This window comes from Haemaphysalis longicornis, unplaced genomic scaffold (assembly GCF_048455015.1).
Source record: "Haemaphysalis longicornis isolate Haplotype H1 unplaced genomic scaffold, Haemaphysalis longicornis Haplotype H1 scaffold_8, whole genome shotgun sequence".
In the NCBI taxonomy this organism is placed as follows: domain Eukaryota; kingdom Metazoa; phylum Arthropoda; class Arachnida; order Ixodida; family Ixodidae; genus Haemaphysalis; species Haemaphysalis longicornis.
In genome coordinates, this window is record NW_027526445.1 from 46,483,922 (window position 1) to 46,509,188 (window position 25,267).

Genomic DNA, 25,267 nt, shown 5'->3' on the forward strand with positions numbered 1-25,267 from the left:
CATTCTACCGCAACAATCGAGAAGAAAACACAACAACACAAGATGTACCAGCCTAAGACTCATTGCTCCTTGAATTTTGGCCCAGTCTCTGCCCCGCCACACCAAAGCTACACAGCTGTTGATTATGTAATAAACGACCACCGGATGGTGCCAAGTGTGCTGCACCACTTATCTCTGCTCAAAATACTCTGTAACACACCGCACAGCACCGTCCGTGCTTTGGTTGTTCTTGTCTTCTCACACCCGCGTGCCTGCGCGTCATCATCATCACCAGCCTATCTACACCCACATCAGGGCAAAGGCCTCTCCCATTAATCTCCAATTATCCCGGTCCTGCGCTAACTGCGACCAATTTATCACCGCAAACTTCTTTATCTCATCTGCCCACCTAACACTCTGCCGCACCCTGCTGCCACGCTTGCCTTCTCCGGGGATCCACTCTGTTACCCTCAATGACCAACAGTTATCTCACCTTCGCATTACATGCCCTGCCCACGTCCATTTCTTCTTTTTCATTTCTACTAATGGGCATCCTCGATTAACCAGTCCTGGATGGTCCGCGGACAGTTTGAGGACTGCGTTTGGACTGGAAGCTCCATAGGAATACATGGGAAAATCGAGCACCGGATCGCATCTCCGGCAGTCCGCGGACGATCCCGGACTGATAATCGAGGAGGCCCAATATGTATGTCCGTAACACGCGTTTGTTCCCCGACCCACTCCGCTCTCTTCTTGTCCCTTAATGTTACACCTATCATCTTCCGCTCCATAGCACACTGAGTCGTCCCCAATTTAAGTTGAACCCTCTTAGTGAGCCTCCACGTTTCTGCCCCGTAGGTGAGTACCGGTAAGATGCAGCTGTCATACACTTTCTTCTTCAGCGACAATGGTAGGCTGCCATTCATTATCTGAGAAGGCCTGCCGAAAGCACCCCACCCCATTCTTATCCTTCGAGTTATCTCTGCCTCATGGTTGGGATCCGGGGTCACAACTTGGCCTAAGTAGATATATTCTTTTACCACTTCCACTACCTCACCCCCTATCCCAAACTACTGTGCTGTCCCGAGGTTATTAATCGTTACTTTAGTTTTCTGCATATTAATTTTCAGGCCCACAGTTCCACTCTGTTTGTGCAGTGCGGTAAGCATGCTTTGCAATTCGTCCCCTGAGTTACTTAGCAAGGCAACGTCATCAGCAAATCTGAGGTTACTGAGGTATTCTCCATTAACCCTTACTCCCACCTGTTCCCAATCCAACGTTCTGAATACTTCTTGTAAACATGCTGTGAACAACATCGGAGAGATTGTGTCTCCTTGTCTGACGCCCTTCCTTATAGGTATTTTACTGCTCTCCTTGTGGAGGATGATGGTAGCTGTAGACCCATTGTAGATATTTTTTAGTATTCTTACATAATGCTCATCTACAACCTGGTTCTGTAATGCCTGAATGACTGCTGAGGTTTCGACCGAGTCAAATGCTTTCTCATAATCTATGAAGGCTATATATATGGGTTGAGTATACTCCGCGCATTCCTCTATCACGTGATTGATCGTGTGAATATGGTCCATTGTTGAATAGCCTTTACGGAACCCTGCTTGTTCTTTAGGTTGACTGAAATCTAAGGTTGCAGAAATTCGGTTAGCGATTACCTTGGTAGGTACCTTGTAGACGACTGACAGTAAGCTGATCGGCCTGTAATTTTGCAAGTCCTTCATGTCACCTTTCTTCTAGATTAGGATGATTTTCGCGTTCTTCCAAGATTCCGGTACGCTTGCGGTAATTAGGCATTGCGTTGACAGGTTTGCTAGTTTTTCAAGTACAACTTCTCCGCCATCCTTCAAGAGGTCTGCTGTTATCTGATCCTCACCAGGTGCTTTGCCCCCTTTCATTTCTTTCAAAGCCTTCCTTACTTCTTCGGTCGTTACTGGTGGGATGTCTATCTCCTCTGAACTACTGTCTCATTCGACATTATCCTGGATGTCCCGGCTACTGTACAGATCTCTATAGAACTCCTCGGCTACTTTGACTAGTATTTTATCCCTATTTGTGATGACATTGCCTTGCTTGTCTTTAAGTGCATACATCTGATTTCTCCCCACACCTAGATGCCTCTTCACTGCTTTCAGGCTGCCTCCGTTTTTTACAGCATATTCGATCCTCTCCATATTATACTTCCGTACGTCAGCTGTCTTACGCTTATTGATTAACTTCGAAAGCTCCGCTAGTTCAATTCTGTCAGCTGTGGTGGAGATCGTCATGCTTTGCCGTTTCCTAATTAGATATTTCGTCTCCTGGGAAAGTTTGCCAGTATCCTGTCTAGCCATCGTGCCCCCGACTTCTACTGCACACTCCATGATAATGCGTGCAAGATTGTCGCTCGCTTCCTCGGTAAGAGCTGAATATCGGTTCTGCAGCGCGATCCTGAATTCTTCGACTTTACGCCTTACGGTTAGCTCATTGATTGGCTTTTTTCGTACTAGCTTGTTGCGGTCCCTCCACCCGTGAATATGCCTGCACGTATTACCTATCAAATAAACAAAATGGCAGCGCGACGGTCACTCATCGGTCCTTTCGATTCCTCACCACAATCCACACTCATCACATTGTAGCCATGCTGCACACTGCACACTGCATAAATACTAACAACAGCTACCCCAGCACAGGACCGGGATAATTGGAGACCTATGGGAGAGGCCTTTGCCCTGCAGGGTGTAGACGGGGTGATGATGATGGTGGTGGTGGTGGTGGTGGATGATGATGATGGTGGTGATGACGATGGTGATGACGACAGCGGTGGCGACGATGACTACCCCAACTTGGTAAACGTACCTGGGTCCCCGTGCCGTGCTGACGCCGTCGGGGCAGCAGCCGTGCGGGGTGGTGTGGCAGGAGCAGCCGGCACGGTCGGGACCCTGGGCCTCGGTCTTGTTGTCGTGGCAACACCCAAACTCGGAGTGGAAGCAGCAGCCCTCGCCATCGGGGCCCAGGGCGAAGGAGGTGTTGTCTGCACAGCAGCCGTACAGGGACTCGCTGCAGTTGTCGCAGCCCTCGAAGCCAATGCCCGAGGCCGGTGTCAGCCCGTCCGGGCAGCAGCCGAAAGGCGTGCTCTCACAAGCCACCACGCAGCCGGCAAAGTTCTCGCCCTCGGCTGCACTCAGGCCATCGGGACAGCAGCCAAACGTGGTGTTGGTGCAGTTGGTCTCGAACCTGCCGAGAATAGGCGACGAGACAAAGCTTGTTAAAATTGGTGTCGTTTGCAACCCTTTTGTGCAAAGTGTTCAATCCCTGTACTTCGAGTAAAAATTGCCTCAGTGTCTGATGCCACTTTGGCACTCGAGATTGCAAATTGGACATCGGCTCGCACTTGTCGAAATTTGCATTTGTCAATGGCACAGCTCAAAGCAGCCATTGTATCTAGTATCAATACACAGTGCAAGATAAAGAAAAGCAAACAAACAAGTACTGTACAAGAACCAGGGGCAGAGACAAGGGGGCAACAGCGTGAGCCTCCCTTTTTCCCTCTTGTCTCCATCCACATTTTTCAGCCAGTCGTATTTGTTTGTTTGTCAGTCGAAAACCAAGTAGCCAGGAACCAAATCCTAAAGAAGGGCCTTTGGACGCTGGCATAACCACAGCAGCCTGACCCTTCTCTTACATTTCTCCAATGTAATTATGTCTGGGTGATTATCTTTTTGTTTACAAACGTTTCTGATTTCCTTTCTAAAACTGCCTAGCCCTTCATTGGCATCAATGACATACCAGCAGCAGTTAGAAACGCGCCCATAGCCAGAAATATTTTTGACGGGTAGTTATTGGTCGCACACCAACCACCATAAGGCGATGCCCCCAGATACACCAAGTCAGGTAGACCTTTCGGTAAAGCATCAGACCTCAGGAACCATTCTGGACCAGGCTGTGACACCATTTATATATGCTTTTAGTAACAAGCTCTCACCCTTCGCAGCCTTCGAAGTTGGGGCCCAGGGCTGTGGTGACTTCGTCAGGGCAGCATCCAAACGTCGTGTTCGTGCAGTTGACACAGCCTTCGAACTCCGGTCCATCGGCCGGTGTTTCTTTGTCAGGGCAGCAGCCGAATGCGTAGTGCTCACAGGCGCATCCCTCAAAGCTGCAGGCAGAAAAGATAAAACACCGCAAAACGTTTTAACCTCACCACGAAGCATCAAGAATTCCAAAAAAACAAACAAACAAGAAACGAGTCAAAATTTGCAATGTTGTGTGTTCCTCAATAAGTTTATGTTTAAGAACTAACTAAAAACTAAACTAAAACTGAACTAAAACTAAACTAAACTGGCAGAATATAGTACACGAAAAAATAAAACGGTCTCTGGCACACAACATCTAAACCAAGTTTCTCAAAGAGAAAGCTGAATGCATTGACAGGCTGTTGGTTCAATGTGACAACTTCCTGGCAAACTAAGTCAGGAATTGTTTCATACATAACAAGTCTGATAACTCCATCATAAGCCAAATCAAACGTGAAAAAGATGTGTGGAATGTTGCACACATAGCGAGCTGTCTGTACTTCTGAAATTACTGAACACATCTTTGCCCATTGAAACTTTACAGAGAGCAATTCACAGAAGTTTTAAACTTGCCCAAATACTTGATTTCGTCTGAGCGTCAATGTAACTAAACTAGCCTTCTACCCTGGCTCAACATCAGGATGGCACGAAAACACTGGACGCCTACATCTTACCGTATTTGCAATGAAATAACACGACCTTGAATATCACGCGAGGGGGGCACTTTTGGCCCTTACGAAATGAAAAAAAAAACGTATATTACGATTATAACGCGAAGTAATGCAAAGTTGTCACGAGGCCCAACGGCCTCACATGCAAGTTCTCTGGCTTTGAGTTGCACAAGCTGAGCGTTTGCAGGCAAAAACTGGCCGTGCCGTTCGCAGACAAATTCTGCCAGGTCATTCTCGAGTTTACGGTAGCGGCCATTCTCGGGTCCACGGAACGCTTTACAAGCCGGTGCTTGAAAGATGGGATCACGACACTTCCCCCAACCTCGAATGGTTGCCTTGCTTAGTCCGAGATGCCGCGCCACACTTGAATTCCCAGTGCTCTTTGGACAGCAGGATCGGACATTTCTTAAATGCGGCGGTGTACTGTCTTCGCCTGTTCATTGCAGTGGCTCAGAAGGCAGAAGCAAGTACGAACAAGACAAGCCAATGTTGTGCCGTGCAGGCCTTAGCTCTTGCCTCCAGACCCCCAACGCCTGGTCATGTGACCACTACCAGAGTATACAATGGCATTCTTGGGAGAAGCTGGCACCAAAATTAATGCTAAGAGCAGCAAGCTCTTGGCAAAAAAAAAAAACCAAGGTAGAGCAGCAGGTTTGCGGCTCACGTTCCAGGCATGATAGAACGGGGTGCAAGTCAAGGACGAAGGTATTTGAAGAAAGGCGAGGAAAAAAAGCTTGCGCAATGTTTGAGCCGGAGGGGCGTTTTGGAAACACAAATTGTGGGGAAAAAAATTTGCGTTATATTCGTGCAAGTACAGTAATTGTGAGAGGCTTGCGAGACATAGCACTTGGGTACATGGGACAGCAGGGCGCATGAGAACGACGTGATTGGCAGAGGTGACATGAACTTAGTGGCCGGCCATATACGAACGACCCGTGACAACACTTACTCAGGACCCAGTGCGATGGTGACATTGTCTGGACAGCACCCGTGCGCAGTGCCGTTGCACACGCACCCGTCGGCACCTGCCGCCGTCACGTTGTCTCGGCAACACCCAAACTCCGTCACGACACAGCAGCCTTCACCGGAAGGACCAAGGGCAAAGGTCGTGTTGTCCTCGCAGCAGCCGTACAGCGACTCCGAGCAATTCCCGCAACCCTCGAAGTCGGGTCCCTCGGCCGCCCTGATCTTGTCCTGGCAGCACCCAAACTCGGTCGCCTCGCAGCCTTCCGCACACCCTTCGAACGCCTCCCCTGTGGCCGCATTGACACCATCCGGACAGCACCCAAAGGTCGAGTTGGTGCAATTGCTGCACCCTTCCAACTCGGCGCCACTCGCCGCCGTCTTCCCATCAGGGCAGCATCCGTAGAGCGTGTTTTCACAGTCCGTCGGCTCGGTTCCGCTCCCCTCGAATTCGTCGCAGCCGTCGCCGTCCGGACTCAGTGCCTCAGTGACGCCGTCCGGACAGCAACCGTGAGTGGACGAGGAACAGTTGACGCCTGGCTGGACTTGGAACGTGTCGGAACAGTTTTCGTTGTCTGGACCCTGGGCAACGGACCAGCCATCGGGGCAGCAGCCGTAGACCGTCACGTGGCACGGCGCTTCGGTGCCGGAGCCCTCGACGCAGTTGAGACCGTCCGGACCGTCTGCAACGGTGAAGTTGTCGGGGCAGCAGCCAAACAGGGTGTCGTCGCAGGGGACGATTTTGAAGCCTGTGCGGGGTAGAACAACGCCATCTTCGCAGTTGGTCCGGTTCGAGTCGGTGGCGGCGGTGACATTGTCGGGGCAGCAGCCCCACTCGGTCGCGCTGCAGTTGGTGGGAGCAGCTTCGGTCGTGACTTCGAGGCAGCCCTCGCCGTCAGGACCGGTGGCGGTCGTCTCGCCGTCGGGACAGCAACCGAACTGTGTGCCGTTGCAGAGGGAAAGCTGCTGGCAGCCTTTCCTGGAAACAGAGGGCCGGAAAGAGGAAAGTAACGCTTGACAGCCGTTTTTTCACTACGAGGGTGGCTTGTTTCTTAGTGTAAGCACGGAACTAGACCTTTGCTCAACAAATCTTCAAATGTTTGCGCCTGTGTGAATTGGGGTCATGTGGGGATGGCCCTGGAGTTAGAAAAAAAAATAAAACCCACACCCTACCAGCTACAAAGCATAAGTTACTGTATTTTCGCACATATAACCCACACCAAAAACGTGACGATTTCAGGGGTGAAGTAGAGATGCGGATTATATGCGAAGTATTTCCTTTGGTGCAACTACACCCCAACACGCTTTGGGCTGTGAGGCCCCTACAGCAGTAATAGCGACTAAGCCGCTGTTATCGCAGTGACAGTGCTTATGTTGCACACGCAGCTCAACAACATACCAACTTGAAAAAATGTATGCAGCAAGTCTCCTAGTTATGTAGTGAGCTAGGTAAGTTTTTTAGCATAAACAAATGTGTAGTGTTGCTTGAGTAGTAGGTTTGGTCTATCCTCTTATGAATCAAATATGCAGGCAATACGTGGGGACATGCTATGTTTTTTTTATTGGTCGACGAAAAGTGGGGGTGCAAGTTATATATAGGGGCGGGTTATATGCACGAAAATACGGTACACTGTTGGTGGCTAACCTTAGTAACAGCACGACTAGAGAAAAAGTTTGTCCGGCAGACCCTCAGCTACATGATATTGCCAATCTTGGTGGTCTAATCTTGCAAGAATGTATACATCTTTTACGAACTTGTGTTTACGCATCCTTTCTGCACCATCATTTTTTTTTTTTTTAGAAATTAATCTTGTTACTCAGCTACGGAGCTGTTTTCCTGAGCAAATTTCTCTAAGCTTCCTCCACTTTTTTTCATATTTTTTCTTTAACAAGGTCACACACTGCAATTAGATATGTAATGCAAACTTGGCATGAGGATACAGTTCCTCTGAGCCTGCCCAGGCTTCCTTCCCCACATACTAATTAACTTTTAATCCACGAACTTATATTAAAGGCATGCTACTACAATCTCGCACATGTTTTGGTATCAAGTTTTCACACACTTAGGTTGCCTCCATTTAGCTGCTGAACAAGAGTGATCCCAACCTTTCGAGACGACAAGAACAGTTTCAGTCGGAGGTTGTAGCCCTGAGACAGTGTTAATACTACTCATTGGCCTCCCAGTTCCTCAGATGCCCCGAGCAACCACTCGCTGAAATGGCAGACTCGGCAAGTCTACGACTTACATGTGGACTGACAGACCTACATGGAGGGTCGACGTATAGAGATTTACGTGGAGAGTTGAGGTTTGGCCCGTACAGCACCAGAATGGAATCTCTCCAAACAAGCGAGCAAGAACTGATTTACAACGCCAGTCTTTTGCCAGCACCCCTTCCGCCTTTGTTTAAAAGAACACGCAATATGCCACTTAGCAGATGGTGCTATTGCCATGAAAAAAAATAAAACAGGGCGAAAGAAAAGGGGCCGCCATGGCGTTGTCCGCTTTTCTTTCGTGCTGTTTTATTTTCTTCAATACATTTCACCAACTAGCCCAAGCTTCACGTCAAAACCTATCACTACTTTTTTTTTTTTTTTCACACAGACAACACATGGCACAAATTAGGAAGGTACAGTAAAACCTTGTTACAAGAGACTCTGTTACAAGAGACACTTGGTTAATAAAAGATGTGATTTGAATGAAGACGGTTGGGTTGGTTCTCCTATGTTCGCCATGTTAGCAACACTACATACAAGAGGCCTTGGTTACAAGAGACACGTTTCCTGGGTCCCTTGAGTGTCTCTTGCAACGAGGTTTTACCGTAGCTGCGGCATTCAGAATAGAAGCAGGGGGCAAACACGGCAATGGGTGCTCACATGAAGGGTCCGAACGCCGGAGTGACGTCATCCAGGCAGCAGCCAAACTCCGTGGCCCGGCAGCCGCCTTCGACAGTGGTGACTTTGGGGCAGCCCTTGAAGTTGGGGCCGGCACGCGTCATGCCATCGGGACAGCAGCCGTGTGTCGAGTCCTTGCACCCGCCCAGCACCATGACCTCGTCTGGGGGAGAGAAGTGGTTCGATGCCAATGTTTGAGGGAGGAATGCACAGAGAGGTACTGCTTCAACGAGCTTCGAGGAGGAGGCTTTGAGAAGCAGTGCACTTTTTCGCAAACAATGCACGCAGCACCGAAACCTCTACACCTGTGCCAAACCAGGCACAGTCATGCTCTCAGCGGCCCCTAAACTTCGTGGTTTAACTTCACTGCGAGTGTGATTGATGATGCGATATTTGCGGAGCATGTTCAATCGGCCGTACACATAGACGTGTTTCGGGCTATTCTGGCTGTTGGGCTGATTGACGAAGCCGTACAATCTTTAGTAGAAGTCCAGTGATTACAGATGATGCTGCATGAATATGCAAGCCCTGTGCGCTGTTGTGTAAAGCAGGTGCACAATGAAAAATTGTACCAAGAATGTGCAATCTTATTAAGCCTGCCCCAATTGCAAAAGTGAATGCTGCACATACCAAGATAAAATTGATACTGTGCGTGCAAAAAGAAGAAAACGGGAAAGAACCACTTCTAAGCCCTCTAAATACAAGTCTCTATGGCACAGATGCAGGTGCTATTAGAGGCATTTTTTTTACCTGAACTGGCTGCACTGGTGCAAGCAGTACAGCATATGTTCATTTTTTTACTAATTGATATCCCCAATAGCACTGACCACTGGTCTGCACCAGTTCAGGTAAAAAAAATGCCCCTATTGTCACACCTCTCAACCGCATCTCACAAACAGAAGCCAAAAGAACTCGCTTGACAATGGCTGTGCAATCGAGACACGATTACTCCCCTGGGTGCCCTATGTTCAAGCGCCCGTAGCTACCCAACATTATCACATCGTGTGGTTCTGTTAGCACAGCTCTTCATCTTGCCACCGTTGCGTACGTGTGCTACGAGAGGAGCCTTGTTCGATGGCACCAACGTGGGAAGGTACACCCACTCACAACACGTGAATCGAACACTGCGACGCCATTTAACAAAAGGGACGTTTTACAAAACAAGCAATGCGTAGCACTCTCTGGCAATGATGGAAGGGGAGGGAGGAGAAGCGGCAAACCATCGTCGCAGGCGTTCATGTTGCACGACTCGCTGTCGAAGGGCCTCTTGCCGGCGTCACAGTTCTTGGGGGCGGCTGGCTTCCCGTTCACGTGGCAGATGATGGTCCTCGTCCGCTGTCCCCCTCCACAGGGCGTCGAGCACTGCACAGACAAACCCCTCCGTGAAGTTAAACTCAGCACGACAACAATCTCACGAAGCGGCAGCCAGATCTGGCACAATGAAGACCCGCTGGAGGACAAACACACCCCTCGACAAGAGAGGAATCCTCAGGATCATGTCCTGATCCCCGAACCTTCACCTTTACCTACCATCTAAGCAGGCCTCTACAACACTGTCAGTCTCAAAGAACAAATGGCGAACCTACCGTCTGAAAAATCGCCAAGAGAAACCTGCAAGTCAGCAGGCTGACAGGCTGGTGTTGGTAGCGCAAGGCCCAGCCCTACCCCTCCCCAGCCTTACCCGTCCTTGCCCAATACCATGCAGGGGCATGTGCTGTGTGTGGTTATGTGGGTGACTGGGTTTCCACTTTTAGTGGTGGTTGCCTTTGGTTTCAGGTTGATTTCAAAACACACAGGTATGGTGGCAAAATCGGCGACAAATCACTGCCAGTTACAAAGCCATCAAGCAAGTGACAGAAGACTCAATAACGAATAAAAAGGTGCGAGTGCTGCACTTTCCCGACAAAAATTTTTCGCTCCCTTTCTGTTGCTTTAAAGTATAGGATACACAGGCTTGCCCTACATTGCAGTTTATACGGCTGATGGAAACAATGCAAAGAAAAAAAAACGACGCCCCCTTCCATCTTACGACAGCGATGATTAAACGCGAAGCTTTCTCGTGACGGACTCCTCTGTTGTCGTCTGAGTTTCGACTCTGACTCGCCAGTGGTTTTGACTTTGACTCATTGAGCTTTGACTTTCACTCGCACAGAGTTTGGACTTTTGATCGCTGCGGCTTTGACTTTCCCCCTTGGCCATCTCATTTCACACAAAGAAAGCGTCACTTTCAAACATTGTTGTTGTCAGACGGAGGGAGGGGTGCATGATTTTTTTTGTCTAATTTCGCACGTCCATGCCGCCCTCTCCAAATCCAAACTGCTTCAACCGTGTTGGAATGGCACATCAGATAAACGCTGGCTCCGCAAGGCGAGGGACCCAGGTTCGATTCTGACCGCACGAATTGTTTTTTTCTTTCAGTTCACCTACCATCATCATCATAGCCCAAGAAAGTTGGCTTTCCTGCAGGGTGTTTTGAGGTAGACCACAGACGCCATCAGTGAGGCATAGAGAGCTCAGCTTTAAAAGTCACTTTCCAACAATACCCCCCTCCTCATCCTCCGGCAAACGTGTCAAGGAACCCACCCGGTTCCAGGGAGCGGTGATCCAGGTGCCATTGCAGACGGCCTCGATGACGCACTCCTCGGTGGAGGGCAGCTGGTCGTCCGGGTTGCAGAGGTCGTCGGTCACGTTCTGGATGTTGCCCTCGCTCACCGTCCCACAGAACACCTTGCGCGTCTTCAGGCCATGCCCACATTCAGTGGAGCACTGGCAGTGGCAGGAGGGAAGAACAAAAAAAAAGCAACATTACGGGCAGAAAATCTTTGTCCACAAGGTAGTGCCAAACTCGTAATTCCCACAAATTCTTGGTTTACGTTCCCTTGCCACATCTGTGCAAGGTGGAGCACTTATTCTTCTAAACACCCCCTTTTTCTTTCGGCCACTCGATCACAAAATAAAAGCATAAGAAGCATGACCAGCAAGCCCATGCACATGTCCTCCATCAGTTACTACTGGGTGTGCCGTTTATGTAATTCACTGCCTAACCGTCTCCAAAGAGCCCACTCTGACCCCGAAGGGCAAAACCAGTTAGGATGTAACGGTTCAAGTCGTAGCCTCTGCACAATGTCAATCCAGCTGGGAAGACGAAAGGAAATACGAAAATGCAATCAGGGCTTTTCACTGACTGGCTTAACCACCTTGGTATGCGAGTGATGTAAGCTCGTCCAAAAATGGCAGCACCTCCACTCCGTGGATGATGGCGAGGGTGCGGAGCACGGGGACTCGAAATGACATCCAATTTGCGCCCCGACCGTCATCCGATTTGAGCTGTGAGTTGCACCTCGATTATTCCCTAAACGAAACTGCAACTCACTGCTCAAATCAATTTTTGCTTGATGGTGGTGTGAGCACGGACGGACATTGGGAGGTCCTAAGGTACTCCGCACCGTTACAGGCGAGGGAGCAAGCCGTTTGACTCTCGGGTACTAACTCGCGGTCGTAGACCAATGGGCAAGACGACTGACACTAACTCTGTCTGGTCTACCCAGACACAGGCTCGAATCCTGCCAGTGCCCGTGTGATTTTTTGCGATTGTAAATGCTATGCGCACGGACGCAGACGAACATTGTGCGGTCCTAAGGTACTCCGCACCAAAAACAGTTGTCCACTTGGAGTCGTCCACCAAAAACCTTGTCCACTTAAAAAGAGAGGCAGCTACATACAGTCCGCCCCATTGCCAAACGACATTTGCCATCCCTCATGCTACCCAACTGGTATACGCAAGAAGAACTTACGGGGCTCCACTGGGAGTAGTACCACATGTACAGGCACTGACTGTCCAGGGCGCTGACGTCTTCGTCACATGGCTTGGTCGCGTTGGGCCGCTTCTCCTCGTCGCAGTACTCGTCGGGGAGCAGAGTGCCGTCCTCCAAGACGCACAGCACGTCTCGCGTCTCGATTTGGGACGAGCATGGCGTGTCGCACTGCGAGCAGACGAGAGAGGGTGACGAGCATCGTCACGTGGCTCTCCATTTTTCCAATAGAAGATCCAGGGTCAGCTCCTCTTTTCCGGGATCCCATAAAAGCAACAGATGTCAGGAATACGCCGACACTTCAGTTCCAAATTTGGAGCGAACGATGGCGGCTCGAATGATGCAATTCAAAGTTGGGATTTCTAATATTTGTGTTCTCAATTCATGTGGAACTTCCGTTATTCCGAGGCTTTTTTTTTTTTTTTTTTCCGCATTTCAGAAGCTGCGAGAAAACTCACTCTGCCAGACCATTTGCCATGTTTCCTCACATTTAAAAGGACCATGAAACGAAACACAAATTTCTCAGTTTCAAAGAAATACCCTCCGCTCCATTCCAGCCACAAAAGACTCTTGAAACTGAAAAAACACGAAAGATTTCGAAAAACGTTTCAACATCGTGCTACGGTGACATAACGTGAGCAGGAGTGACGGAGTAGAGGCTAGCACTGAAAATGCAGTTATATCAACGTGTTAAACTGCACATCAGTATTCAAGGCGTACAATCAAGCAACTCAAGCTCCACTACAATCGCTCTGTCATGTGTCTCAGTCAAGGCGTTGGTCAGGGACCACCAATTGCGCAAACACAAATCTGCGACATCATAGGGAAATCGCCAAAAAGTGACGGGCGTTCCCCACTGTTTAGTTTCTTTCGCTCAATGAATTATTTGCTTGAAGTTTGCAATAAAACTGGTGTCATTGTTATCGGGACAAAAAAATCTTTTAACTTGTATTTGGTCTGCACTCTCATTCAGCTCTCGGTACGTGTGGCCAATCTATTGGCCGGGCTGACCAACGAGTGACACCAAGTTGACGCTGGTGCACAACACTCACCCCTGACCACGGCGAGGTCACCCACTCGGTGCCGTCGCAAGGTCGGATCTCGCACGTCCGGTTGGTTGCCGGCTTGGTCGACTCGTCGCAGCCCAGGTCGTCGAGCACTTCAACAGTGTCGCCTTCAAGAGGGTTGATGCACTGGACGTCGCGAACCTGAGTGCCTTCTCCGCACAACCGGTCACACTGCCAAGAGAAAGAAAGCGACACGTCTCACAGACAAGCCAGCTACCAGAGTGGCGCGGCTTCCAGTGTCACTTGACGCTCCTGTTGACTGAAATTGACCGGAATATTTATTCGGTGAGCAGTTTCGTCAGAACCTCAGGCAAACTACATCTAAAAGGGATTGCATTCAGTGGCAAACAATGTTGGCATTGGTGAAGAATTTGCGACTGCAGAGTTCAGACCGCCCGTTTCCCTACTCCATTCATTCAAAGCTTAAAGGAGCCATGAAGACAAAATACAAGTTGGGCCTATTAGAAAGACTGCTTAGTCCCGATAACAATGATACCAATAGCATCGCAATCTTCCAACAAATAACGGAGATATTAAAGAAAACGTGTGGAGCCGTGGCGACCCCCTAGCCAATTTCCCGCAACTTTTCGATGACGTCACGGAATTTTGTTTGTACGATTGGCGGCCGCCTAACTGACCTGTGGCGACGACACATGACTGGACGTCTGTAATGGGGCCTCTAGTTCCATTTGACCGCATCACTTGAATGCTAACGTGCAGTTAACGCACTGAAAATATGTTTTATTGTTGGCCCGTATGACGTCATTCTTGCTCATAACATGTCACTGTGGCGCAAAATTTGAAAGTTTTTAAATACTTCTTGCTTTATTTTCGTTAAAAAACATCTTTTGTGGCTGTAATGGAGCTGAGTGAGATACTGAATCCTAGTTCTTTCGAATTAAACGAAGTTGTATTTTCTCTTCATGGCTCCTTTAAACAACTCGTCAAAAAAAAGAAAAAGAAATGAACTTGGGCTGGGCATGTTATGCAGAGCTGGCAATTGGCGGACCACGAAGGTAACAGAGAGGATGCCAAGAGACAGAACACGAAGAAGAGGAAAACTCTACGGTGGGATGAAATCACAAATTTCAGAGGCAAAGAATGGACTGGGGCCGCGCAAGACAGGAACGGCTCGAGGAATATGAAAGCGGCCCCCATACTGCAGCGGGCACAAGTGGTCTGACAATAATAATGATAGGAGGGCAGTCAGTAGGCATGCCGTCCATGAGGAACCTGATGAAAGGCCATAGTGCGTTAAACTGTCTGGAACAAACATAGCGTCGCACACTGGCTGCGTGACAGCGCAGCCACGAGTTCTGTTCCTGGTTCACTCACAAGAGCATCAGGCAAATTCCCAGGGCTTTTGGGGGGACAGCGGGCTAGTGCTTGGTAGTTGCCAAAATGATGAGCCAAGTTTCCCCAAGGACCATAGCGAACTCACCACATTGTTGGAAGAGCTGCTCAGCAATGGTGCCACTAGTGCCACTAAATAAAGGCTTTTCGAGTATCGGCACTTTTTTCTGTCATTGTTATGTGCTGCCAGGATTTTCATTGGTCGGTCGGCACCACGTGATACTTGTTTACATATGGGCGCAGCCGTTTTGTTTCTGGGCGCCTCTCCTCTCTCTCTCTCTGCTGCGCGGACACTAACTAGAGCGGCCGGTCGCACTCTGCTCGTCACAAACGGCGGCGGTTAGGTTGGGAGAGATGGCAACACTGCAAGCCAGAAACAAAATGGCCCCAAGACGCTGCCAAGTGCACGAAGTGGCGGTACTCTTAAAAAAGTACTTACACCAATTTTCGGCGTTAATATTATTGCACAGTTTGCTTCCTTCACTCAACAGAATACCCTGGATGAAATATGAGCGGCCTGCAATATGAAGAACATAGGTAGTTCAATTGAATTTCATTTATCACGCCGACGGAGCAGCGCGTGGAGCGGCACTCAGCGAATCGACATCAGCGTGACATCACTCCGTGAAGCCAAAAGAAGTGACGCGACAGCGCTCGTTAAAAACTCGTGACGTCACTTCACGCGCACGGCCCCACGAGGGGCGAGTGGGCGCAACACCCTCTCAAGCGGGCGCCGGTGACGTCCGCACAAAGCGGTGAGGTCAGGCCAGGATTCTGTCATATGCGCCGTTCGGGATGAAAGCGCGGGAATTTGAAACAAACGATATTCAGGCCGTTCAATGTAATTAACTATCGCACGCTGAAGTATTTGAAGTGCTGTTTCAGGTTCGCCAGACCATTAAGCAGATAAAAGCAATAAAAGTGTAACATAAAATTTTCGTGTCAGTGCTCCTTTAACGGCATAAGGCTATAGAACACGTGCATCATTCAGTCTTTTCTTCTGGTCGAAATGCAGGCCACCATGTCATCTTTGAATGAAGAATTTTTGTTGCCTCGTGGATGCCACCAACCATCTTAACAAGCAATGTAGCATCCCGCGAGCAAACAAATAGCAGCCACCAAGTCTTTTTCGGTACAATTCAGGAGAACTTTGCGCTTTGAAAGGTGTACCCTTCACACATATTCATATCGGATAACGCAGACATAGTCAGGTGGCTGCAAATGCCGCTGACTGACAAATTCAGACATGAATGAACATCCCCACACTTGCAAAGGACACATGTAATCTTGTCATTATAATGTCAGGGTTTCGAGATGGCCAGCACTCGTGTAAAAACTAATATGCCATGCCTATAGAAATTTTTGCTGACGTGAGCCCACTTCATGTTTTTGTTTTTCTCATTTCTTTTACTGCTTTGCTCTCCTTTGCCTATTTTGGAACACGCTTCTTTCATGCACCTTACTGAAGGCATCAATGCTGTTTGTGGCCAAGAATCAAGTAAACGAATAAAATAAATGGTACGGGAGAACTGTGCACATTGGCCATGTGATCGCGGCATGAAAAAGTGTAGCGCCTGCCATCAGAATAGCGGCGACTGCAAATCTGTAGGCATTTGAGCGGAAAACGCCTACGGCTTACAAACATCCAGCACTAGGTCTGCCTCCAGAAAGACCAAGACGCGTCGCCACTTGCCTCGGTCCAGTTTCCCGCTTCCCAGGAGGCACACTCGGCCTCGGAGCTGCACTTGCGCAGCCGCTCCGGCTTCGGTCCGACGGAGCTAAGGCAGTCCGAGTCGTTGGCCAGCACGATGCCCCCTTCTCTCCGGTAATGGCAGAAGACGAGCCGGAACTGGGTGCCGTTGCCGCACGTCTTGGAGCACTTCTCCCACTCGTCCACGTACCAGCTGCGAGCAAAAGCCAGGGAGGTGGGAAACGGCTCGTTGCAAGCCACTGCCACCCACAGCTGCCAGAGGCGCTCCGGTTGTGAAGTTACAACACAAAGTTTGGCCGAGCGGTCATTTGGGAAAATTGGTGAATGCTTGCAAGGCTGGAAAGCATTAATGTCATGCGAAAAATAGAAATACGAGGCGATTCTCAAAGCACTAGAACAATAGCGTTTAGTTCTAGCGTTTAGTGTCTGTGATTAGTGTTTAGAGCTTTAGTTTTAGTGTTTAATGTGTTTAGTGTTTAGAGAAGTTTTAGTGTCAGAACACTCCTGGAAATTTTCTGAGCGGTGCATTCCCTCCTTCTTTCAGCCTTTCTTTTTTTTTACTCATGATATTTGCACGCTGCATCCACATATTAATTAAAATGGAAAAACGAAAACAGCACAAGAAAATGAAGATAAGATATTGCTTGGGCGCGTGAGATCGTTCCTTGCACTTATTTGTTCACATTAGGCGTATGACATCCGCTGAAAAATATTTCTGGCTACGCCACTAGACGTAATAATGGTGCCAGCATTGTAGAACCCTGATCAGGCTCCCAAGTGGTGTAGTATGTATTGCTGTCACGAAGCCCCCCCCAGACACACAGGGGGAAAAAAAAGAAGCGGCAGAAAAATCGCTGAAATGAGGCCCGCTGACACGAAATGAGGTTCAATACATCCTCAGAGCACTTCTACGATGTTGGTGTGTGAAAAAAAGAGTGTGTGTGTGTGTGTTTATTTCTGCGTTCTTGCGTTTGAGGCCAAGATATTGGGAGATCTATCAGCCTGCTCCTTTTTTTCTTTGTCTTTTTGGTTGCGGAAAACTCTGAGGAACACACACACATTGAACCTCAATTATTACACCATATCATCACTACATTCATCCCAATATTACATGACACCGATAAACAAATATTGCTGCAATCGCTGATGCACCCAACACATCTGTTCCCCATACACCGGCTAAAATGACCAAAACAAAACAGAGAACACTCACAAAGCGACTACGTCAAACAGGTATGTTAAAATCACTTTACCAGGAGTGACATGACTGCGGTTCTGCAACCTACTTGAAAAATTATCAGTACCCTTCCAGCTGTACATCCAAATGACGGGGGCTTCTCTGCCACCTACCATCATTTTTAGATGACCGCAATTAAGTCTTGTGTTCGTGTGTTACTAAATCAAAAACTGGGCCAAGAAACAAAAAAAGAAAGCAGCACATGTCAAAGAGACCAGCTCCGAACTCACGAGGCAGGGCATGGCTCCGGGTTGCAGACTTTGGTGGTCTGCGGCTTGATGGTGGGGTTGCAGAGGTCGTCGGACACCCTTTCAGAGGTGACTGCGTTCGAGCAGTACACCAGGCGGCTCTGCATGCCTGGAAAGATAGGGTGACGCCATGAAGCTCCAAACCGTGAAGCGACCCCAGCGATTACAGCTGACACCCGATCATTTCAGAGTAAAGAGAGGGCAATGCACAAAATACTGCACCCAGTGTCAAGGTGTCCCATTGCTTACTAGTATCCTGCCCAATCACAGCAGTTTTAGTTATCTGACAAGCTACTCGTGCCGCATTAAGTACCACCTGGCAATCAGAGCAGCCGTGCCCCTTCCTTTGTATGGTTTACATTCGGGCCCGATTACAGCCCCAAAAAGAGCTACTAGATACGGCAACTTATATGCCCGCCTAAGCTTGGCAATCGTGAAATGACCTGAAAGCCATGTGGTTTTATTGCCCATTCGATAATCGTTATCATAAGCAGTGCGAGAGCGTCGGTGTTTATGACATGACATGCACTGGACAACTCAGAAGCTCCCCTGTCGAGGCTAAAGGCACAACGGAAGCAAATATTACCTGGCCTAATCTTAGCGGCCCTCATGAAAGGCCATCCAAGATTTCAAATGAGGTGGGGTTTTACGGTGATCCATCCTGGTCTCCAAAAGCATGGGCTGTTGGGCTAGTATTGTAGTTATTTCCACTTTTTGCCAAAGGGTGAAACTTTGAAAGGCGCGCCAAAATGAGTCAAGTGGAGGGACACAAACACCAGAGTTTGGAAAGCTGCCTCTGGAAGCAGACCAGCTCAGTTCATCCAGCCAGTCCCTCATGCTGCTCCATCTCACTTTTTTTTTGTCACGCAAGAAGAGGGGATGGGGAAAAAACTGTCACTTTGCTTTTGTTCATTCGATTGCCAGATTTCTTTTTACCGAGACTTCTACCTAATTACCCACATCAAGCCCTCCCCACGTCGCACAAGGCATTCCCTTTCTTTTACGAAAAAAAAAAAAAAGAACAATGACCCCTTGTTCTTGTTAACCTATTCCCCCAAACCCCCGGTACAAGCTGCCAATGCAAATTAAATACCCCCAGCATGCCCATGCAACTAGCTCCCCACCCCCTAGCCCTCCCTGGGCTGTCAACAACGTGGATCGGATTCGACTCAAAGGACCTCTCCAGCGGCCCTCACCTCCTCCACAGGTCTGCGAGCACTCTCCGAAGTCGCCAGAGTTCCAGTTGTAGGTTCCCGGTTGCGGCTGGCTCACACCAACAGGAACCGAGTACTCGTACGTTATCCCCAGGTTCTTTTCTTGGTACAGCAGCTGAACAGAGCAGCCACGTGGCACGAGAAAAGAACGAACAGACAGCTTTCGTGAATTTTTGGGGCACAGTAAAGCGTCTTCGGAATGAGCAAAAAGTGACAAACACTTCCCACCTCCCTGCCACAAGGGACGAACAAAGAAATCAAATTTTTTGGTTATTCCTTCAAGATCACAAGATCAAAAATCAGAAGAGGAATAAATCTGATTGTGCCATTCTGGCGCAATCCGATGGGCATTGGCTTCGTAACCTGGGTTCGATTATGACTACAGGAAGCGTCATTTCTTGATGCGCCTTTGTGGAAACACGTTGTGGAAGTTGGCTTTGCTGCAGTGCATTTTGAGGCCATGTTGCCATTAGTGAGGTATAGAAATTTGCTTCGCTTTAAAATGGTAGTGCGTTTAATGGCAGAGTCGTACAGCTTCCCTGGGGGGAAGATGGGTCATGACAGTGCCAGTGATTTTGTTGGCACGAAAGAACTCCACGCAGTTATGCATTCAACATTCTCGGCTGCTCTTTTGCTGCACTCTCAGGTATGGTACTGCTACAAATTCAATCGGTAACTAGGAGGCCTATCTGGAGACAGAAGAACCAAGGTACAAAGGAACGCGGGCTACACTGCAACACAAGGTCACCCTCTCTTTACGGATTGTAGCTGTATCATCGCACGCCAATCCCAGAAATCACTAGTCTGCAATTTTACGAGCCCCAGAGATGCCTCCGCAGCTGTAAGCCAAGACAGTACGTGCATTAACCAGGTAGTTGTCAATGCAACAGCAAATTTCGCCTCAATACAACCCAAGAGAACTTGTACAAATTGCCTTTTCGTGCTTACCACTTATCCCTTTATGCATGCATGTATGTGTCTGTGCCATGAAACTGCAGAATAAAAATACCTGAGCCTACTCCCCAGACTAAAACTAGTACCAGGATCACGAAGCAACACTCTTCGCGCCCTATAAGCCAGACAACTGAAACGATTCCAAGGCAAGCCAAAAGAAGGCAGGATTGGTTGCGAATAGTAGCAGAAAAAAAAAAACACACCACAATGAGGATGGTTTCCGTGGTAGGTCCCAAGGCAACCAAACTCTCTGGAGCGTTGGCACCGTGGGTGCCATGGTTCCGCCTCTCGTAGTGGAACACGGTGCCCGCGAACCGGATGCTTCGCGGAAACTCAATGCGCCAGTTGCCGTTGAGGTAGTAATAGCCTGTTTTGTTGCGCACGGCTGCAGAGTAGAGGGAGAGAAAGATAATGCAGCACAATAAGTGCACAGAAAACGGAGAGAAGTCGAATAACAGGTGCAGCGTGTACTTTATATATGTAGGCAAACGTGCACACAGGTTGTATATCCGCCTCTCAAAAAAACTTCCTTATATTCAGCCTCGCCCCTTGAAGGGTAGCCAGGCTACTCAAACAAATGCTCTTATCTGTGACGTGAGACAACAACTAAAGTATCCCCATCTCCAGTGAATCGTGAGACAATTGTCCTGAGCGAATCTTCTTGCCCAATGATTGCACCGAACAGATTTATTCACAAGCCCCTGCCAAGCCAGCACTCTGTGCACAGGCTGTCTTTGAGATGCGTCTCTAAGCCAAACCACATGAAACCGTCATTCGAAGAGAAAAACAACTGAACAATAGGTCATGCCATGCAAATATTCGTTGCTCTGCGGCACTAAAACTTTTGTTGTGATTTGCAGTTGGTGCAGTGTCAGTAGAATGGGTTCCAAGCAAAAAAAACTGCCGCCACCTAATTTCTTTCCCTATTTTGTGGCAATAAATATTTAAATTAAAAATACTTTTTCCATAAGTCACTAAATAAGCATGCTCCAAGGGTTATGAAGGTCGTCTTACAGCTCCTTTCATTAGCATTTCGTGATTTTCCCTAGCAAGTTGACGGTTTGTTGAAAGAAATAGAGCCCGCTACAAAGAATGGCCCATACTAAGAGAGCTGGTGAAAAAAATGACCAAGTTTGCGTGTCATGTAACGCTAACGTTCAAGGAATAGACAAATACTGAAAAGATTGAAAACAGCATCTTCGCAGCTACCCTAGCTATAGTACACAATCCTGATGAAAGATACTATACTTGGTGACAACTTAAGAATGGCACCGGAAGTTGCGCTGAGCCTTATCACTGTAGCTGGATGTTTCTCCGCGCGGTGCAAGTAGGGCGTTACTGGGAATATTTTGAACATGGCGTGAGCCGTTCCCGTGATTTTTTGGACTTAATATGCTTATAAACGACTCCAGTGACGACAAACAAACTGCGTGAGACAAGGCAGACGATATCACGCATTCATAGCAAACCCCTTTCAAAACGCGCGCGCACTGACCTCACGGGTCCGGCGCTTTGGCGGAGTGATACACTACATGAGGTGGTGCCGGTCTTGAGTTGTAACGGAGTATAGCATGCCCGCTTTCAGTCCCCATCTGTCACTTAGCGAGTTATATGGATGAACCACGAATTTGAAGAAGAGAACGTTGTGTTGTTATAGGACAAACACAGAATTCTCAACGTTTTGGTTAATTTGTAATATATGAAATAAGCAGCCTGAAAGGAGACTCACCGAGGTAGTTGTTGGTGGGGAACTTCTCTTCGATCCTGATGTTGGTGGCCCCGGTTGGAATAAGCAGGATGTCATTGTAGCCTGCACCACGAAACGCAAAATTTATGAAATGTTTCGTTGATGAAGGTGGAAAACATTTTTACAGCAAGCGATGAACAGAAAAAAAAAGGACGGTGCCCCTGATACTGCAGAGGCAATACCACTCACCAGAGAAACCGGTAACAAACCAGGGAATTTTGACTCGCTTTAGTTCTGCCGCACCTAGCTATGAATATGTTTGGTCGAACACACCAAAAGACATTGCGAAAATTCTGCTAAGATTTTTTTCTGTCCCTGTCACTTTCAAATTCTGTTGTAATGAAAACAGCCCACTACCAAGCAACATGCAGAACATCACATCCTTTCCGTAACCTCCTTCAATGCACACTTTGTATAAAGGAACAGTATTTGTCCAGGTGGAGCCAATGAACAACCTTTAAAGTAATTACAGTCTCTTGAAAACAGCCAACGAATACAAGTGGCGTCCATACATAATGGTTCGTGTCTTCTCTGCCCTACGTCACTGCAGCAGCAAATCCCTTGCTGCCCATGATGGCTGCCATCATGCGTTGGCTATACCCATCACAGTTGCCCACATGATGGTTGAATCTGGTATGCCCCTGCTTTCCCTTCTAGATTGGTGCAAGCTTTGCCCTCTGAGCCAAGGAATGGTCAATGGTCCTCACCCACCAGATTGCAGCAAGAAGCCTGTAAGCCATATATGTCAGAAACTGCCCCTGCCCCCGCATGAAGTGACTGGTTGCCCTGTGCGCTGCTGTGAGCTCGTTTAGGCACATCATCATCAGAAGCCACAAAACAGCACTGATATGGTGTGACATGTACACCACCGGGCTATGCCACCCATGCATAGACTTCACCTTTTCGAGAGAGCGCCATCATCTGAGCATGTTGATTGATTGATTGTAGTGTTTAACATGCCGACGCAACGCAGGCGATGAGGCGCGCCATAGTGGAGGGCTCCGGATTAATTTTGACCACCTGGGGGTCTTTAACGTGTGCCGAAATCTTGTGCACACGGGCGTTATTGCTTTTCGCCTCCATCGGAAAAGTGGCCGCCGCGGCCGGGAATCGAACCCACGTCCTCGTGCTCATCAGTCTGAGCATGTCGAACTGGTGTCGTTTTGGATCAAAAACACCCCGAAAATCACTAACATTTTTTGAAACAAACTACGTCCCCATTCTGCCCACACTACGACGTGCGAGAAACACCTGCTCTGTGACTGTACCTCATTTGGTGCCCAAAGGGTGCCCCTGACAATGGCTTTGGGACTACCGCATTCCGTGGACATGCAGCTAAAGGACGTTTTAGGACCATGGGCTTGTCCAAAATGTGCTTTATAGGCTACAAAAGCTCTGATTGTGTACCTGCAACACACAGGTCTGGACCAATCTCTGTAAATAGCTGAATGCCGCGATGCGCACCAACTTGTTCAGCATTCTCCCCACCATCTTTATCACATCATCAACTGGCGTAGCAAGTTAGGCATTTTAGCTCGGCTAACATCGCCACACTTCATTAATTAAAAATTGTTCTGTCTCTGTCTGAGCCAAGTGGGTACAGCGACTAGATGAACTCACCGACTTCCAGGTTGTCAAGATCGAAGACGCCCTCGATGGTGCTACAGCTGGTACCATCCCCGCGACACTTTCGGCACTTGTCTTCAACCGCGTCCGAACCCAGCATTTTGTCGCAGCCAACGGGCTGGGGGTGTGAAAGAAATAACAGGGCAGGGAAAGTTCAGTGATAATTTTTGCTGTGAAATAACAAGCAAGAACATTGAATGATATGGTGGATGGTGGACACAATTTATACACACAAGACTACACACGCACACTCCTCACGTCACTGAACATCAGGTACTGAAGAGTGAACAGCACTCATCTTAGACAAAAGACAGAGGGATACATGCATCATACCATGCAAGCTCCGTTGACGCACACGTCGAGGCTGCCATCGTCGTGACACCGGGTGCCGTCGATGGTCTTGGGTGAGTGCCGGTAATAGAACCGCTCGCCACTTGGTCTGCAGTTCAGCTCGCACGGATTGGCAGCTGCGTTTTGGAGAGAAGTAAGAGTTTGGGAAAGCCCTCCCCAATGTCATAACTAGGGTGGTTAACCGTTGGGACCTGTACACAGCCGGCTCTGTGGGGTGGTGGAGAAACCTGAAGGAGTTAGGCTTAGCCCGATTATACGAGTTCCCTCTCCACATGAACAATTTTAACTTCAGCCCATAATTTCTTCACCAGATGTATGGTATGGACCTTTATGCACGCAAAAAAGGGGACGATAGTAATCTGTGGTCTCTAAATGGAACCCTCGAAAGCAAGGTATCTATAGTTGCCCTAAGTTCGACATGCTTGCATAACTTTGCACGTGCAGAACCAAGAAAGTGAGAAAACTGAAAGTATGCAAAGTAGGCGGACAGATAAAATTTTCCTGAAATTACAAGAAGGGTCACTAAATTGCCATGCCAGTTAAGTTGAGCACAAATTATTAAGACCAACCCCATCTAATGATGCAAAGCTAGCAAGAAAAGGGAACACATGCCTGTAAAAAATTGTCCCGCCGATTTGAATGTGGTGCAACAAGACAGTTTTTTTGTTTGCTTCTTTTTTGCCACAAGTATTGACTTCTTGCCAAGCTTTTAGGCCAAAATACGAATGTCTTCTTCTTTTCCCTTTTTTTTTTTTGCACTGCATGCAGTTTTGGCATTTCAGCATCAAAACTCCTGCCAGCCTCCGACTCCTTGCTTACTGTGGTACTGTCAAGTTCCAACATCACCATCCACCCTTTTTAAGGTGCACCAAACAGCTACAGGCCAATGCAGCCCGTGGAGTTCACATCTGTTGCGCCCGCTCTGCATATCAAATTAGCATGAATAAAGCCTGTTACACGATGCACACATATATAGTTTGAAGTGAATTACATAAAATGTGCATACTGAGTAGAATCCATTTTTCCACAGCATTTGCGCGCTGAACCTTAGACCTCGAAACTTCATGCTAAAGAATGGTTCTGTACTAAATGACGCAGGATTTAAATAAATGTGGGAATCAAATTATCTACAGTAATACATCATTCCGTGAATGCTCCAGCAGCTGGACAAGTTAGCACAGTTCTTGCAAACTGAAGACACTACTTGCCCGCTTTTACCGAGCACACTACGTACACCCTTTGTCAAAATTTTCTAGGCCAATTCTAGGCCTTGCCGAGCCCAGAGAATTCAAAGAACAAGCTTTTCCTTTAAATGCGTCAGAAATCTTTTAAGACAGCAAGAAAAAAAGGTGTCGTGTCTAGCTTTCCGGCATAAAAC

General features: G+C 48.2%; 1 protein-coding gene across 3 annotated transcripts in view; it reads right to left on the minus strand.

Annotated features, from left to right (window-relative positions):
- LOC144150127 (papilin-like) overlaps window positions 1-25,267 on the minus strand; it is a 247,241-nt gene that overhangs the window by 61,689 nt on the left and 160,285 nt on the right. For all 3 annotated transcript variants that reach the window (XM_077681954.1, XM_077681955.1, XM_077681953.1), the window contains exons 6-20: window positions 23,872-24,005; window positions 23,533-23,656; window positions 21,895-21,975; window positions 20,369-20,550; window positions 19,194-19,326; window positions 17,980-18,106; window positions 16,495-16,705; window positions 13,434-13,619; window positions 12,364-12,552; window positions 11,153-11,335; window positions 9,790-9,931; window positions 8,552-8,732; window positions 5,664-6,656; window positions 3,956-4,126; window positions 2,830-3,207 (exon numbers count right to left, since the gene is read on the minus strand). In XM_077681954.1, coding sequence (XP_077538080.1) covers window positions 2,830-3,207; window positions 3,956-4,126; window positions 5,664-6,656; window positions 8,552-8,732; window positions 9,790-9,931; window positions 11,153-11,335; window positions 12,364-12,552; window positions 13,434-13,619; window positions 16,495-16,705; window positions 17,980-18,106; window positions 19,194-19,326; window positions 20,369-20,550; window positions 21,895-21,975; window positions 23,533-23,656; window positions 23,872-24,005 — 3,415 coding nt within the window. The remainder of the gene's footprint in view (window positions 1-2,829; window positions 3,208-3,955; window positions 4,127-5,663; window positions 6,657-8,551; window positions 8,733-9,789; window positions 9,932-11,152; window positions 11,336-12,363; window positions 12,553-13,433; window positions 13,620-16,494; window positions 16,706-17,979; window positions 18,107-19,193; window positions 19,327-20,368; window positions 20,551-21,894; window positions 21,976-23,532; window positions 23,657-23,871; window positions 24,006-25,267) is intronic.